Genomic DNA, 15492 nt, shown 5'->3' with positions numbered 1-15492 from the left:
TATTTCTATGAAAACACTATATTTTAAAATTCCAATAACATTAATTAAAATCTCAGGAATGTTGGGTAGAAAGAAATCCTTGACGTTGTCAGTCCCAATCTGAGCTATGCTATATTGTTTCTAAATGAGACTATCCCCTTTTGAAAACCATATTAATAATGTCTAGTCTCAAGAAAAGCAGCCCAGAGATAACCACTTATTGCCATTATGAGGAGAGTTCTAGAATATTCCATGAGGTACATGTACTTGGAGTTGCAGGCTCCTTGGATACAACAAGCAAAAACACTTCGTGTGAAAGCCACAATTGGGAGTAAAGAGTCAGAGTTTTTCCTGCTATGATCCAGAAATGTTGATTCCTTCAATTTATCACATGGCTCCAGTGTCACCTCCAGACCAACTTCCTGTAAAGGTCAAGGTCAGTCCATCTGGGGTAAATTGTCAGAAACCTTTCTCAGTTGTTGCCACAACTTCTCTCTAGTAGCTCTGGTGTCTCTTCCTCTTCTTATAAGGATACCAGTCCTATCAGATTAGGGCCCTACCCTTGTCACGTCATTTAATCTTAATTTCCTCCTTTATTTTTTTTTATTTTTTATTTTTTAAAGATTTTATTTATTTGACGGAGAGACAGACAGCCAGCGAGAGACGGAACACAAGCAGGGGGAGTGGGAGAGGAAGAAGCAGGTTCCCAACAGAGGAGCCCAATGTGGGGCTCGATCCCAGAACGCTGGGATCACGCCCTGAGCCGAAGGCAGACGCTTAACGACTGAGCCACCCAGGCGCCCCTAATTTCCTCCTTTAAAGGCCTATCTCCAAGTATAGTCACAGTAGATTTAGGGCTTCAACATATGAATGGGGGGGGGATACAATTCATTCCATAAAAACCACTCTACGATAAAATATGGAATTTAACAGCATCCCACTTGAGCAAACCATCAAAGGAGTCTTTCGATTTGGTTGAGTAATCTTAACCCTATGACTTCAAATAGCATAAGACATCTTTCAACAATATTATACAAAGATCCTTAATTGAAATGTTTTGCCTTGATGCCAGAAGTTCAAGATCTGAGCTTTAAATGATCCGAAGCAATTAGATACCAGCATCATATACACTCTTTGGACTTAGCATTCCCCTTCCTCTTTAAACTGCCATAATCCAGAATCCCTGACCTCTATTCATCTCAGGTTGACTACAGATAAAAATTTTCTGGGATGTTTACCCAGTACACACCATGAGCTCTCACTTTCCTAGGCTAGAAAAGAAACGGGAGTCCTACTTGCTCCACCTCACCTAAAAACCAATCCCTAATACCTCAAATTTTCCAAAGATTCTACGGCCTATGGCCCAATCTTCATACCAAACTCTGTATTGGTTAAGCTTCTTTAATTGCAAGCAAATGCAGGTAAAAAAATGAAATACTGGAAGGATAGTGGGTAGTTCAAGGAATTACAGCCTTAGGAAGCACAAAAACTAGAGTGACCCCAAAGACCTCAGCCATGAGAACACCAGCGGCATCCCTTTAGGGAGCTGCCACTGGATGACACAGACCCAACTGCCATTCAAAGTCCAGAGAGAATCTGATTATACAAGACCATCAAAGCCATATGGTACAGGATGATCAGCTACTCAAAAAGAGATGGTGTATTCAAAAGAAGGAGGCATGGAAAACAGGGCAGAAACAAAAAAATACATATTTTAAGTTTTATTTTTGATATTGCAATCATGAGTTTATACTGGAATACAGATCTGAAAATGTTTTCCATTTAGTATTAATACAACTATCCTTCTATGGCTATATACACATTTATAGTTCTTTTTCCAACAGCTGCTGCAATTCTATTGAATGAATACACCATAATTAACTTACCCATTTACCCAGTACCCGAGTAGTTTCTAACAGAGTTGAGATCGCCGTTAAAAATTATTTTTGCCTTTATACATGTACCTACCTTTGTACACTTGGTTTCTGAGGAATAATGATTCCAATGGTATATACACACATAAATTTATATAACCGACAATGGAATTGTCTTGTTTTTGACACAGTCACTAGATACGATCACTTTTCTGTGATTTAAAATCAACCTATTGGGGAAAAAGGTAGATATAACATCACTTTATTTTGCATTTCCTTGATTACTAGTGATACTGGGTCATTTCCACTAGCTGTTTTCTCATCTTCTTTGAACTGGCCATTAGCTTCGTCCATTTTTTCTACTGAATTGCCAGTGTTACTATTATTTATTTGTAATAATGCTTTGAATATCAGGGATTATTATCCTGTTATATAGGTTTGTAAACATTTTCTTCCAATTTCATATTTGTGTATTTGACTTTGACTCTGATATTTTCCACACATACATGTTACCTTAATGTCAGTTCCTAGGTTATGTGTAATACTTTAGAAGGTCTGCCTCAAAGTTAGAGAAATATTGGTTTTCTTGTACTTTAATACTGTACTTAGTTTGCTTTTTCAGAGCTTCATTAGTGTACAAGGTATAGTTCTGTCTTTCCATAGAGCTAAGTGTCCAATACCATTTGATTAATCCATCTTCTCCCCACTGCAATGAAAAATCCTTTTTATCATCCATTAGGGGAGTCTAATAGGACCACCCATCCCCTAGTCTCTATTCCAAAGTAAAGAGAACCCCAAAGCTCCATTTTCTAGCACTCATGCCCTCTGGATAAGAGCTCCCCTCACACGGCCTTCTATGCTGCCACAGGCAACCGTCAAAAGAGAGAACCCAAATGCACTGTGTGCTCCCAGTAAGAGTACTCCTCCAGGAGTGGGGGTATTCTTTTCTAGGTAATGAAATGCAATGGTTGCACAAATCTGAACATACTAAGTCACTGAATCGTGTACTTTAAATGGGTGAATTGTATGGTATGTGAATTATATCTCAGTAAGGCTGTTACCAAAAAAACAAACAAACAAAAAAACCACCACAAAAAAACAGAAACAAAAAACCCTCCACCAGACCCAAAATCACTATTGACATAGAGTGAAGAGAACTCTCATGATCCTTCTTAAACCATCAATTCTCTCTTCCTGCAACACTGAAAGCATAATTATCTACCTTAGGACTAAAATGACTATTCTCGTTATGCCCACTGTGTCTGACAGTTACCTGCTTCTAATGCCCATCCGTTCTGGGAATAGTAAGGCGCTCCTTGCCATTGCTCCCTAGCGCCCTCTTTCAGTGATCTCTCGTTATGGTACATACTGCATACTTATCACATAATACGTATTTCAACTTTGTCTGTCTTCTCCCACTAGGTCTGTCAGGGCAAAAACTCGCATATTTTGCACTCTGCTGTATCCCCAGCACCTAAAACAGGGCCTTGCACATCAGTAAATGCTCGGTTACTGTTAAGTAAGTGAGTACTACATGCCTTCCTACACCACAATTCCATACTCTATAGGTGGTCAGAATCAGCTTCTCAACTTAAAAATACATTGGAATTTTTATTGGACTATCAATTAATTTACATATTTAACACAGGGAGAAATATCTTTGCCAGACTCTTTCTATACAAAGACACGTCTAGCTTTCCATTTACTCTACCTTTTAATATTTAAAAAGTAAGTTTAACTTATAACATCTACATTCATAAGCTAATTGCAGCATATGTTTTTGTTTGGTACCAGTTTTGCCAGTCTCATAGAATAAGATGGGCAGCTTTACTGTATTTATTTTATGCTCTAGAACGATTCAAATATCACAGGAATTGTTTGTGTTTTTCTACAGGTGAAAGTGTTAAACTACCTCTTTCTGTTTATTTCATGGCTATTAATCTATTCAAGTTTTCTAGCTTGCCGACTTTAGTTTGCTTTTAATACCTGGCTGGTCCTACATTCTACCAGATGCCTTTGTTCTAACAGGCCTATTCTAAATTCTAGGTGCCAGGGAAAGTGGGAGTCCCTCATCAGCAATGCTACAAAGTCCTTGTATTTATTCATACAGAGGGAATGGTAAGCCACCACTGTTACCTTGTTCATCACAGAATCTTTCAATTCTGAATGTGTTCATTTTTCTACCTCCTGGGAAAGTAGAGAGTCCTTTGTCGTCTCTAAAATCTATAGGTTTCTTAGTCTTGACCTACTAGATTTTACATGCAGTTAAACAAGACAGCAAGGAAACCTTTACCTTAATGGCACTAATTATATGTCAAGGATTGTGTGCTAAGCCCTTTAAATGGACTATCTAACATATTCTTAAAGACAAATATTTTAAATGGGGAAGTAACATAGATTTTTATTTTTAAAAGATTAAGCTGGCTACAGTGTTAAAAATGCACTTGAGGGGGTGCCTGGGTGGCTCAGTCGGTTGAGTGTCTGCCTTCGGCTCAGGTCATGATCCCAGGGTTCTGGGATCAAGCCCTGCATCAGGCTTCCCTGCTCAGCAGGGAGTCTGCTTCTCCCTCTCCCTCTGCCCCTTCATCCCTGCTCATACTCTCTCTCTAATAAATAAATAAAATTTTTTAAAAAAATGCACTTGAGGGCAGCAACAGGGATAATGGTTGTAACACTACGGTAAAAATAAAAATGAAATGGTTTCGGGGCGCCTAGGTGGCACAGCGGTTAAGCATCTCCCTTCAGCTCAGGGCGTGATCCCGGCGTTATGGGATCGAGCCCCACATCAGGCTCCTCCGCTATGAGCCTGCTTCTTCCTCTGCCACTCCCCCTGCTTGTGTTTCCTCTCTTGCTGTCTCTATCTCTGTCGAATAAATAAATAAAATCTTAAAAAAAAAATGAAATGGTTTCATCTGGGACTATGATGATGGGCCACAGCCTGGGAAAAAGTGGACAGATCCTAGAGGCATTTAGAAGATTGAATCTAGAGGACTTGGTGGTATGGGGGTGAGGAGGAGGGAATAATTGAGGATGACTCTCCAGTATGAACTCGCTGATGATGAGCAAGATGTACGCTCTGCCTGAAGGCTTTCCCACATTCTTTACATTCATAGGGCCTTTCTCCAGTATGAATTCTCTTATGAAGTGTAAGATGGGCAATCTGGCTGAAGGCTTTGCTACATTCCTTACACTCATAAGGTTTTTCTCCTGTATGAATTCTTTGATGTAGAGTAAGGGATTTACGATGGCTAAAGGCTTTCCCACAAACATTACATTCATAAGGTTTCTCACCTGTATGACACCGCTGGTGACAAATCAGGGATGCCCTCTGTCTGAATGCCTTTCCACATTCAAGACATACATATGGTCTTTTGCCAGTGTGCAGTCTCTGATGTTGAACAAGATACGAGCCATCACTAAAGGCCTTCCCACATTCAATACATTCGTAAGGCTTCTCACCAGTATGAACTCTCTGGTGTTGAACAAGGTGTGCAATCTGACTGAAAGCCTTCCCACACTCCTTACATTCATAAGGTTTCTCTCCAGTGTGTACTTTCTGGTGTTGCGCAAGGTGTGCGTTCTGGCTGAAAGTTTTGCTGCATTCCTTACATTCATAAGGTTTCTCTCCAGTATGAATTCTCTGATGATGAGCAAGGTGTGTGCTCTGCCGAAAAGCCTTTCCACATTCTTTACATTCATAGGGTTTCTCTCCAGTATGAACTCTTTGATGAAGAGTAAGTGAGCCACGATGGCTAAAAGCTTTCTCACAGATGTTACACTCATAAGGTTTCTCTCCTGTATGAATTCTCTGATGTACAGTCAGGGACGAGCCGTGGCTAAAAGCCTTCCCACACACATTACATTTGTAAGGTCTCTCTCCAGTATGAATTCTCTTATGCTGAATAAGGCCTATGTGATCAGTGAAAGCCTTCCCACAATCAATACAATCAAATGGCTTCTCTCCAGTGTGGTAATACCTCCGATGACGTATAAGAGAAGCATTCTGCCTGAAAGCTTTCCCACAGTCAATACATTCATATGGTCTCTTTCCAGTGTGAATCCTTCGATGATGAGCTAGGGATGAACAATCACTAAAAGCCTTCCCACATTCAATACATTCATAGGGTTTCTCCCCAGTGTGAACTCTCTGGTGTTGAGCAAGATGCGCGAGCTGGCTGAAGGCTTTATTACACTGCTTACATTGATAAGGTTTTTCTCCAGTGTGAACTCTCTGATGTTGAATAAGATGAGCATTCTGACTGAAGGCTTTCCCACATTCAGTACATTCAAAGGGTTTTTCTCCTGTATGTATTCTCTGATGTTGAGCAAGGTGGGCACTCTGGCTAAAGGCTTTTCCACATTCAATACATTCATAGGGCTTCTCTCCGGTATGAATTCTTTGATGAAGATTAAGGGTTGAGATTTTGCTGAAAGTTTTCTCACAGTCATTACATTTCAAAAGTTTCTTTTCTCCATAGACTTGCTTGTGTTTTTTTGCAAATGAATGTGTTTTTAAACTTTTCTTATCTGTGTCAAAATTATATATTTTCTCTTCGATGGGAAATACTTGCTTTAAATAAGATAATCTATTCAGATGAAAAACTGTCCCAGACTTCTTAAAGTGGTCTCTTTTCTCAGTAAGGGTATCTATATGAGTGACTGTCTCTTGACTAAAGTGTGTCCTCTGACTTACCAGCTCCCTCTTAAATAGGTCTTCACATTTCCAGTTCACCCCTAATGGGGAACATTTAAGGTCATAGCTTGGAAGTCTTTCCATTATCATTACCTGGGATAATTTTTCTTCATAAATGCCCTGGTTTGGAGACAATTCCTTGGTCATCCAAACATACTCCAAGTCTGAAAGATATTGAGAAAGCAAATGTCTCCTTTACTTAATGCTAGAAGAATGGAAACTTCCAAAGTGAAACCATGTGAATCAGTTACTGAAGACCACAGAGGTCTTTGACAATTCTTATATAAGGTTAGGCAATGCAACCATCCTTGCATTACTGGAAAAAACCCTCCTGGGCTCTGGTGTATTATTTCAATATGACTTTTTATTTAAAATTATGTACCAATATTCATAATTGAGATTTGTCTGTATTTTCCCTTTTTTGATGCTATTTTGGTAAGATTTTGGCATCAAATGTTATTTTGTCTTCATCAACACAATTTTTTAAAGTCCTCTTTTTTACTGTCATGGAACATTTTAAACAATGTTGGTATTTTTCCTTACAGGTTTTACAGAATTTATTTGTGAAAATATTGGGAGTTGTTGCTTTTGTTCTTGGGGGAGGCAGTTCTGAGATAACTTTCTACATTTCTTAAATGGTAACCAATCTGTTTAAATTTTCTATCTCCTCTGGTGTCAGTTGCGGTAATTTATATTCTCCTAAAACATTATCTGTCTCATCTAGGTTTTCAAATTACTTATAGAAAATTGAGGAAACTAGATTCATGAGATTCTTTTTTTTTTATGTGATTCTTTTAAGTACTTATGCGTCAATGGTTACTTACTATTATTTCTTGTCTTCTCTCATTTGTTTATATATATATGACAGTTTATGTGTTTTATTGGTTTTCTAAAGAAGCACCAGTTTGATTTTCATTAAATCTACTATCTTCTAGTTCTACTTTTACCTCCAGCAGTGTAAGTCACTATACATAGGTTATTTTAGTTTTCCTTAGACTCACTTTGTTTTGTTTTCTAATATCCTGAGTTGGATGTTTATTTATTTCCTATTTACTAATGTACACCATTAGGGCTATAAGTGACCTACGAACATTTTCTTCTTGAACCTATAAGAACTGGAAGCAGGAAAAAGCCAAACTACAAGCTACAGAATAAACTGTAACCAGCTCACTTGAGGCTGATTCCACTGTAATACATAATCTATAAACTCTTATCTAGTTTTCATACAAGAAAAACACCTTCCAAGCAAGGCAGGGAAAAAATTAATAAATTAAAAAAGATAAACTGGGCCAAAAATCCCAATGAGTACAACAAAAGTGGGGAGATGATGAACAAAGAGAAAGGAAGTAAGGTTAGTTACCTAATTTATTCATCTTTTGTATGAGTATCAAATGATGATGTTTTGAATCTCAAGCGGATGAATTTTAAAATACAGATTTAAAAATATATAAAGACATTAGTGTAATACCTTGTAGGACTAAAAACCTTTTCAATTCAAGGAGTGGGAAGGTATGAAGGAAAAAAAAAACAGACATAATGCAAAAATAAATAACAAAACAGAAACACCAAAGACAAAAATAACTAAAAGCAAAGGGGCGAGCTTAGCTATAATAATTGTAACCCTGATAAGCTCACATTTTAAAGAAAATACTTAAACCAGTTCAAAAAACTAAACACAAATTTGTCTAAAGAATTCAGAAATGCTGGACATCAGAAATAATTATAACAATATGATAGTTGAGAACTAGGTAAACATCACAGAACATAAAAGAGTTCACAAACAGACTGTGGTATTTGCAGGAACTCAGTAAAGGTGAAAGTAGCATGTCACACCAGTGGAGAAGATCCATTTAAAATATAGTGTTAGAACAAAAAGTTTCAATTTGAGAGGGATTTTAAGAAGTGTTTTCCAACCAGTATTAGAGAAGAAACTTTTTTTTTAAGAGAAGAAACATCTTGAGAATAGTTTCCCCAATAGTTATCTGCACTCACCTGGGCAGAGGCCTCTTGTCCTCTCTCCTTTCATCATCCAAGGCTCTCTACCTTGCTCCAATAAGGAGATTACATCTGGTTTAGAAATGCAGAGACCTGCACAGAAGGACAGATAAGAAAACTGGCTACGTTGTGGATACTGCAGAGCTATGACCCAGTCCAGAAGCACTGAGAGAAAAGGGATATTGTAAGGAAATGCTGATAAAGGCATAAAAGACCACTGAGGTGGAAGGACTCCATGGGGAGGAGGAAGACACTCTTACCCAGTGAAAGCAGGTTCCTGTAGTTCTCTAGCATCACGTTCTTGTACAAAGTCCTCTGAGCAAGACTCAGCCGTTCCCATTCATCTTGGGAGAAGTCTATGGCCACATCCGTGAAAGTCACTGAATCCTGAAAGGACACAAAAATAATCTTGTTCAGTGTTCATGCCGTTACTTACCTGGCTGTACGGGTAAAGGGCAATGCCTTTCACACTATGGGGAGAAAAGAAAAACCCAAACCCTGTGTATAAGTAATTACACCGGAGTCTAAATCATCCAGGTCATACAGTTAGCTACTGGACAACTTTTCTGCCTAGTTATATTATACATATTAGAAAAAAAAATATATGAGAGACGCTCTCTGCTCTACAAACATCTACAATTTTATGGCAGTAAGAAAATATTCTCATATGAAAATATGTTGACTGCATTTAAGACAGAACATCAAGTACTAAATTGCAGTTGACCCTTGAACAATACAGGTTTGAACTTCACAAGTCCACTTACATGTGAGTTTTTTTTCAATAAATAAGTACAATACTGTAAGCCTATTTTCTCTTCCATATGACTTTAACATTTTCTTTTCTCTAGCTTACTTTATTGTAAGAATATAACAAGTAATACACATAGCATAAAAAATATGTATTGATTAACTGTTTCTATTATTAGTAGGGCTTTTAGTTAGCAGTAGGCTGTTAGTAGTTATGTTTGGGGGAACAAAGTTATATGTGGATTTTCAGCTATGCGGGGATCAAAGCTCCCGACCCCCATGTTGTTCAAAGGTCAACTGTGCTGATCTATGTTAGAAGCTAGATCACTTTTCTACATGGAGAAATTGAAGAGCTCTGGGACTGTGGGGGAAAGTTTCAAGGAAGGATGCTGACCTGATGAACATGATTTCAACCTCCACAATATAGTCTAAGAAATCTTAGCGTTCTGAGATGTTAAGAGGTATGTCTAAAAAAATGAAAGAAAAAAAATGCCTAGCAATATTTTTTCCTTTTGACATAAAAGTATATTTGCATAACGAAAACACATTTGGAAAGTTGGTTTTTGATATCTACTGAGAAGTATCAAAAGAGCTCATATGAGATGAGCACCACCTGTTTTGATACATGGGCTGAATTTCCTACCAACCAGCAAGAGATACCAGTCATCCATTTTGTGGTTCCTGGCAGATTTTCCACTTCTTACTTTGTGAATTCACATATCAACATTTAAGAATGAGTTTTGAATAACCACGAGTTGTGAATAAAACCAGAGAAAAAGGTCAGATTATTCCAAAGAATTCAGGCTCTGGCACTGACTAGCTAGGTGATCTTGTAAAGTTAATTAACTGCACCAAGCCTCAGTTTCCCCACACAAAAAATGGGAATAATTTTCTTAGCTACCTCAAGCTGAATTGTGAGAATTAACTGAGTTAACAGTCACAGTACCTGGCTAAGTGCTCAAGAACTGTTACCTATGATAATGATGAAGGAGGGATAGGAAAGAAGGAATAGAAGGAGGTGGCGGCCAAGAACAGTGAAAACATTTGGTTTAACATTTCAACAGAAGTTTTACTTGTTTTATTTTATCTAATTTCAATATACTATAGTAGTTAAGAACATGGTCTCTGAAGCCAGACTATGTTCAAATCCTGTTCTGTTCAGTAAGGTGAAGATATTACTATTGCTTTTAACCTTTGAAGATATTTTAAATAACTCAGAAGAACAGTGTATTGTATTTACATATATATATATTTACCATTTCTGTTGTACTTTCTTCATTTCTGATGTTCCAGTTCCCTTCTTATAATTTCTATCTGAAGAACTTCCTTCTGCAATTCTTTTAGAAATCCATCAATGAATTTTCTTACTTTTCCTTCATATGAGAAACTATTTCACCTTCAATGCTGAAGGCTATTTTTGCTGGACAGATAATGCTGGGTTGACAGTTCTTTCCTCTGAGTACTTTTTAAGTTGTTCTACTTCCTTCTGACTGCCATGATTTCTGATGGAAAATCCACAGAACTGAAATCACTGCCGCCCTATATGTTATCCTTTTTCTTTTTCTTTCTATCCTTCATCCTTTTTCTCTGGCTGCTTTCCAGGTCTTTCCCTTGTCTGTAGTTCTCAGCAGTCTGATTATGAAGCTCCCAAGCAAGGATTTTTTTTATCATGCTGGAGTTTGCTGGGTTTCATGGATCCACAAGTTAATGTCTTTCACTAAAGTTGGGAATTTTTCAGCCATTATTTCTTCAGTATTTTTTCTATACTTCAATTTTTCTTTTTTGGGACTTCAATGATACAAATGTTAAACATTTCGGTATTGTCTCACAGGGCCCTGAGGCTCTCTTCAATCTTTTATCTATTGCTCAGATTAGATAGTTTCTATTTACCTTCAGGTTCACTAATTCCACTGTCATCTCCATAATGCCACTAAGCACATCCAGTGAGCTTATTTTGGTAATTATATTTTTCACTTCTTATTGATATTTTCTATTTCTATCGATCTACTTGCTTTAAGAGTGTTTACTTGTTGGGAGTATTTTTGTTACAGCTGCTTTAAAATCTTTATCAGATAATTCCAACATATACGTCACATCAATGTTGGTACCTGGTGATTCTCTTTTCCCTGAATTGAAATTTCCCTAGTTTTTCATTAGCTGAGTAATTTTAGGTAGTACCCTTGACATTCTGGATGTCAGGAGACTCTATGCCTTGTTTAAATTATATGGAGAATGTTTATACTTTGTTCAGGCTCCATTTCCAAAGTCTACGAAGTGCTATTCCCCTCTGTCCTACTTGTGTACTACTCGGTGGCCAGCGATCTATCCTGGAGTCCACTTCTCATAGACTATGGTATGCTCTCCAGGGCCAGATACATGCATGAGCAACTTAGAGTGAGCCCAGGAGTTCATAAACAACTTCATATGGTTGACTCCCAAAGCTCCTCCTTCTCTGTGGTCTCTCCAGTGTTTTCTATCTCTTAGGGGTTCCCCTTTTCAGTTCCCTGGCCAAATAACTGGGGCTTATTGATTCTACTCTACTGTGCACCTATGCTCACTGTACCCACCCCTGGGGCCAAGAAAGGAAAGAAGAAAAGCAGGGGGGAAAAAAGGGGCAGTAAGAATTTACTCCACCCTCTGGGGAACATAGCTTCTTCAATAATAGAGAAAATTTCTCCTCCTTCAGAGTTTTAGACTTCTGCAGACCCCACTGCTACTATCTCAGGGCACGAGAAAACAGAGAACTTGTTTTTTAAGGCAGATTTCCATCCACCCTCTCTGACCATTAGATCCCCTTCCTACTTCTTGAGACTGAACTAGGTTTTCTCCTGCAGTTCTTTTTATCCATGCCAAAACCCCCTTCTGGGTTTTGTGCGTTGCTGAATCCATGCTAGGACATATTGGGAGGAAAAAAAAAAAAAGGTAAACACATCACATTTTGGGTTTCTTCCCCAATCAGCCTGCTACTATTTGCTTTTTAGAGACTTCAAAATGCTGCTCCGGGCATGCTGTTCTGGTTCTACAGCACCTTTCAGTGGGAAAGACAGGGTAAAGTGAACTCAGTCCATATTACTCAGACCAAGGACGCTCTCAAATTCAGTGTAAATTATTACTAGTTTTAAAATTAGTATTCCATTGGATATAAAAAGCCTCCTGATGTTTAGGGTTTCTTGTGCATCAAACATCATACTGTGGGTTTTTCACATATATGATACAGTGTGTACACCACGTGGGTATTATATATATTGTATGAAACACTACAAGGGCACAGAGGCAAACAGTAGCTATTCAGGCAAATAACAGCATATAAAGCTAATGTTTATCTAGTGCTTATCATGTGCCAGGTACTTTTCTAAATACTTAAATACATTAACTCATTAGTGCTCACAACAGTACTATATATTAGATACTGGTATTATTCCCATTTTATGGTTGAGGAAACTGAAATTAAGGTGATCTATCTAGTATATAGTGGAGCTGGAATTTGTACCCATGCAGTCTGGTGCTACAGTCATGTTATTAATCTTTATACCATACTCTGCCACTCTTCAAATATTTTCCTCTCACAAATAACAACACTGCTTACATCTAAGATGTTTAAATGCTTAGGAAACAAGTTCCATTAGTAGTACATGTTTTGTGGCATTGTATCTGATCAGAAAAGGTGTTTTGCTTTGATATAAGTTGCTCAATGTGTCTTTTACATAAAATAAAGACAATTTTACTATCCTGTTATTTTTTGATAAGTTTTTAAGTTTATTCATCAAATTTTATAATTTCTTACCATAAAATTTGCTAATGACACTCGTTTAGCAGTTCACTTTAATCAGAACATGAATTATAGTTCTTAAATCTACTATTGATCATAAAAATATTAAAATTAAAAATGCTCTGGAGTAAAGTTTGAGAAACTCTAATCCACAAGAAATGAAAAATTAGGAATTTAGTCCAAGAAAATAATCAGGGATGAGGACAAAAATTCAACAACAAAGATGATCACTGCAATAAGCTCTGTTAAATAATAAAACATTGGCAATAATTTAGCAATGGAACAAGGGGCTGATTACATAGATTATGGTATTCATCCTAGAAAGAAAAAAGGATATAGAACATTCCCTGGCATTTTAAGATGCTCACGGTTCCAAGTCAAGTGGGGAGGGGAAACCTTTGAATACTCTGGCCCAAATGCCAGCCATCTCACCTATGCCTGCAGATCTCTTCCTCTTCCTTCAAGATACAACTCAGGAATCACACCTCCCAACCCCTCCTCCCTCCAACAGTAAGTATGATTGTGCAGGCCATATGCCATTCAAGGATCTCTCACCAGGGAGGCAAAAAGGAGGTAAAAATAGATCTCCTCTTGCTAGATTGTGGCCTGTCACAGAGCTTCACCACTCGAGGCAAGGACACCTTTTTCTAACCCACCCAAAGGTATTCATATGGCCTATGAATGGTCCTTCCCCACTACTCTGGAGGGAATCTAGTCTACACCTACAGCACTGATCGTTTTGCATAAATAAATGTTCGCTGCCTTTTCACTTCTCCATCAGATTATAAGCTCTCTGAAAGGGGCGCCTGGGTGGCTCAGTCATTAAGCATCTGCCTTCGGCTCAGGGCGTGATCCCAGGGTCTTGGGATCGAGCCCCACAACAGGCTCTTCCACTGGGAGCCTGCTTCTTCATCTCCCACTCCCCCTGCTTGTGTTCCCTCTCTCGCTGGCTGTCTCTCTGTCAAATAAATAAATTAAAATCTTAAAAAAAAAAAGAAAAGAAAAGAAAAAAAGCTCTCTGAAAGCCAGGATGGCTACTTATGAAGTAGGCAGATCATGGCTCTCAAATTTTCTCTAAGGACTATACTTCTGTGTTGTCATATACTTATGAAAAAACAGCACATGGAAGAGCTCAGAGTGGGTCATTTCTTAAATGAAGACTAAATGAAAGAAGAGGAAGCTCTGAGAGGGCACTGTGTTATTTGAGTCTACTCTGTGGCCCCATCACACATTAGAAAGGGAGGAAATAGGAAACAGGTCCCAGTGTGGAACACTTAAGCAGACAATCTTCAGAAGGAAACAAACATTACCAAATCCTGGAAAGCAAGACTGTATTTTAAGAAGGAAAAAGGGAACTCTAACTCACCAGGGATGTGGCTTTAAGAAGTTCAACTCCCATCACCACCTCCTCCTCCTGGCTCCTCATTAGGAGAAGGGCTTTATCCTGAGAGGGCAGAGCTGGGAGAGGAGAAAGGAGTACCGAGAAGCTGAGTAGCCCTAATAATTACTGCCAAGAAACTCTTTCCTCCCTTCAGCTCCCTCTATTCTCACTCCCCCACTCCCACCCTAATATCCCCTCACAGTCCAGGCACTCACGGGGACACCTATAATTTACAGCTGGGGTTCTTCTCTGCTCTGGGTTTTCAGGCTGAACACAAGCTCCTCCTCTCTCAAAGCCACCCATTCATTATCAACACTTGGAAAAAGCCATCTCCTCCGGAAGGGAAGTATGTCCTCTGTTACAACAAAGAGTCCATGTGGCTTACAGAGACTGGACCAAAAAAAACCCCATCAACAGTCCCATTTTGCTTTGTGACAAAGTATAGTTTTAAAGAAGTCCCTTGCCCACTCTAAGCCAAGTTTCTTCAGTCAGAGTTTGAGAAACAGAAACTTACTCAGTGGTGGTTTTGGGATCTCAACCCTTGAGGTTATTTACCCTCTCAGAGTCACTTTTTCAGCTGTCCCAAGTGGTCAAGGATACTGACCTCAAGCAGTTGGCAGAGGGCATTACATGAGAGTCAGTACAGAGGGGACTCTGGAATCAGCCAGTTCCGCATCTGAATCCTGGCTCCTCCACTCACTAGCGATTACTTGTCCTCTGCATGCTTCAGTGTCCTATCTGTAAAAAGGAGGTAGTTTCCACTTCGTGATGTGATATATTTACACGATATTTGGTGTTACTCAGCAAAAACAGCAAAGAACAGTATGGCTGTGAGCAGAGCTTCTTCCCACTCTGTCTCTCCTCAACTCTGGTGGCAGGGAGAGGGGTGCAACAGAGAGGTGCCAGGCAGCAATGGGAAGAGTTCTGTGACCTCCGCCTGGAAAGGCCGGGATCCCTCTCCATTTCCAGAGGAGGCTGGGAACATCCCCTAACCAGCAAGCCCCATCCCACAATGACCTGGGGGCCAGGGCCTTAGACCCGGTCAAGGGACTCT

The 15492-nt window shown here is 38.9% G+C and overlaps 1 protein-coding gene across 3 annotated transcripts in view; it reads right to left on the bottom strand.

Moving 5' to 3' along the window:
- Nucleotides 1–15173, bottom strand: part of LOC103680397 (zinc finger protein 470) — a 40544-nt gene extending 25371 nt beyond the window's left edge. Inside the window, exons 1-5 of one of the 3 annotated variants that reach the window (XM_040633729.1) lie at nucleotides 14424–15027; nucleotides 8802–8928; nucleotides 8539–8634; nucleotides 5145–6710; nucleotides 1686–2083 (exon numbers count right to left, since the gene is read on the bottom strand). In XM_040633729.1, the coding sequence (XP_040489663.1) occupies nucleotides 2079–2083; nucleotides 5145–6710; nucleotides 8539–8634; nucleotides 8802–8928; nucleotides 14424–14483 (1854 nt within the window). In that variant the 5' untranslated portion in view covers nucleotides 14484–15027 and the 3' untranslated portion in view covers nucleotides 1686–2078. The other 2 variants (XM_008709924.2, XM_040633734.1) reach the window with 2 other exon arrangements.
- Nucleotides 15174–15492: the final 319 nt, after the last annotated feature.

The sequence above is a fragment of the Ursus maritimus genome, unplaced genomic scaffold (genome assembly GCF_017311325.1).
Source record: "Ursus maritimus isolate PB19 unplaced genomic scaffold, ASM1731132v1 scaffold_19, whole genome shotgun sequence".
Lineage (NCBI taxonomy): Eukaryota > Metazoa > Chordata > Mammalia > Carnivora > Ursidae > Ursus > Ursus maritimus.
The sequence above is the reverse complement of the archived record's forward strand: the minus strand, read 5'-3'. Positions and strand labels throughout refer to the sequence as shown.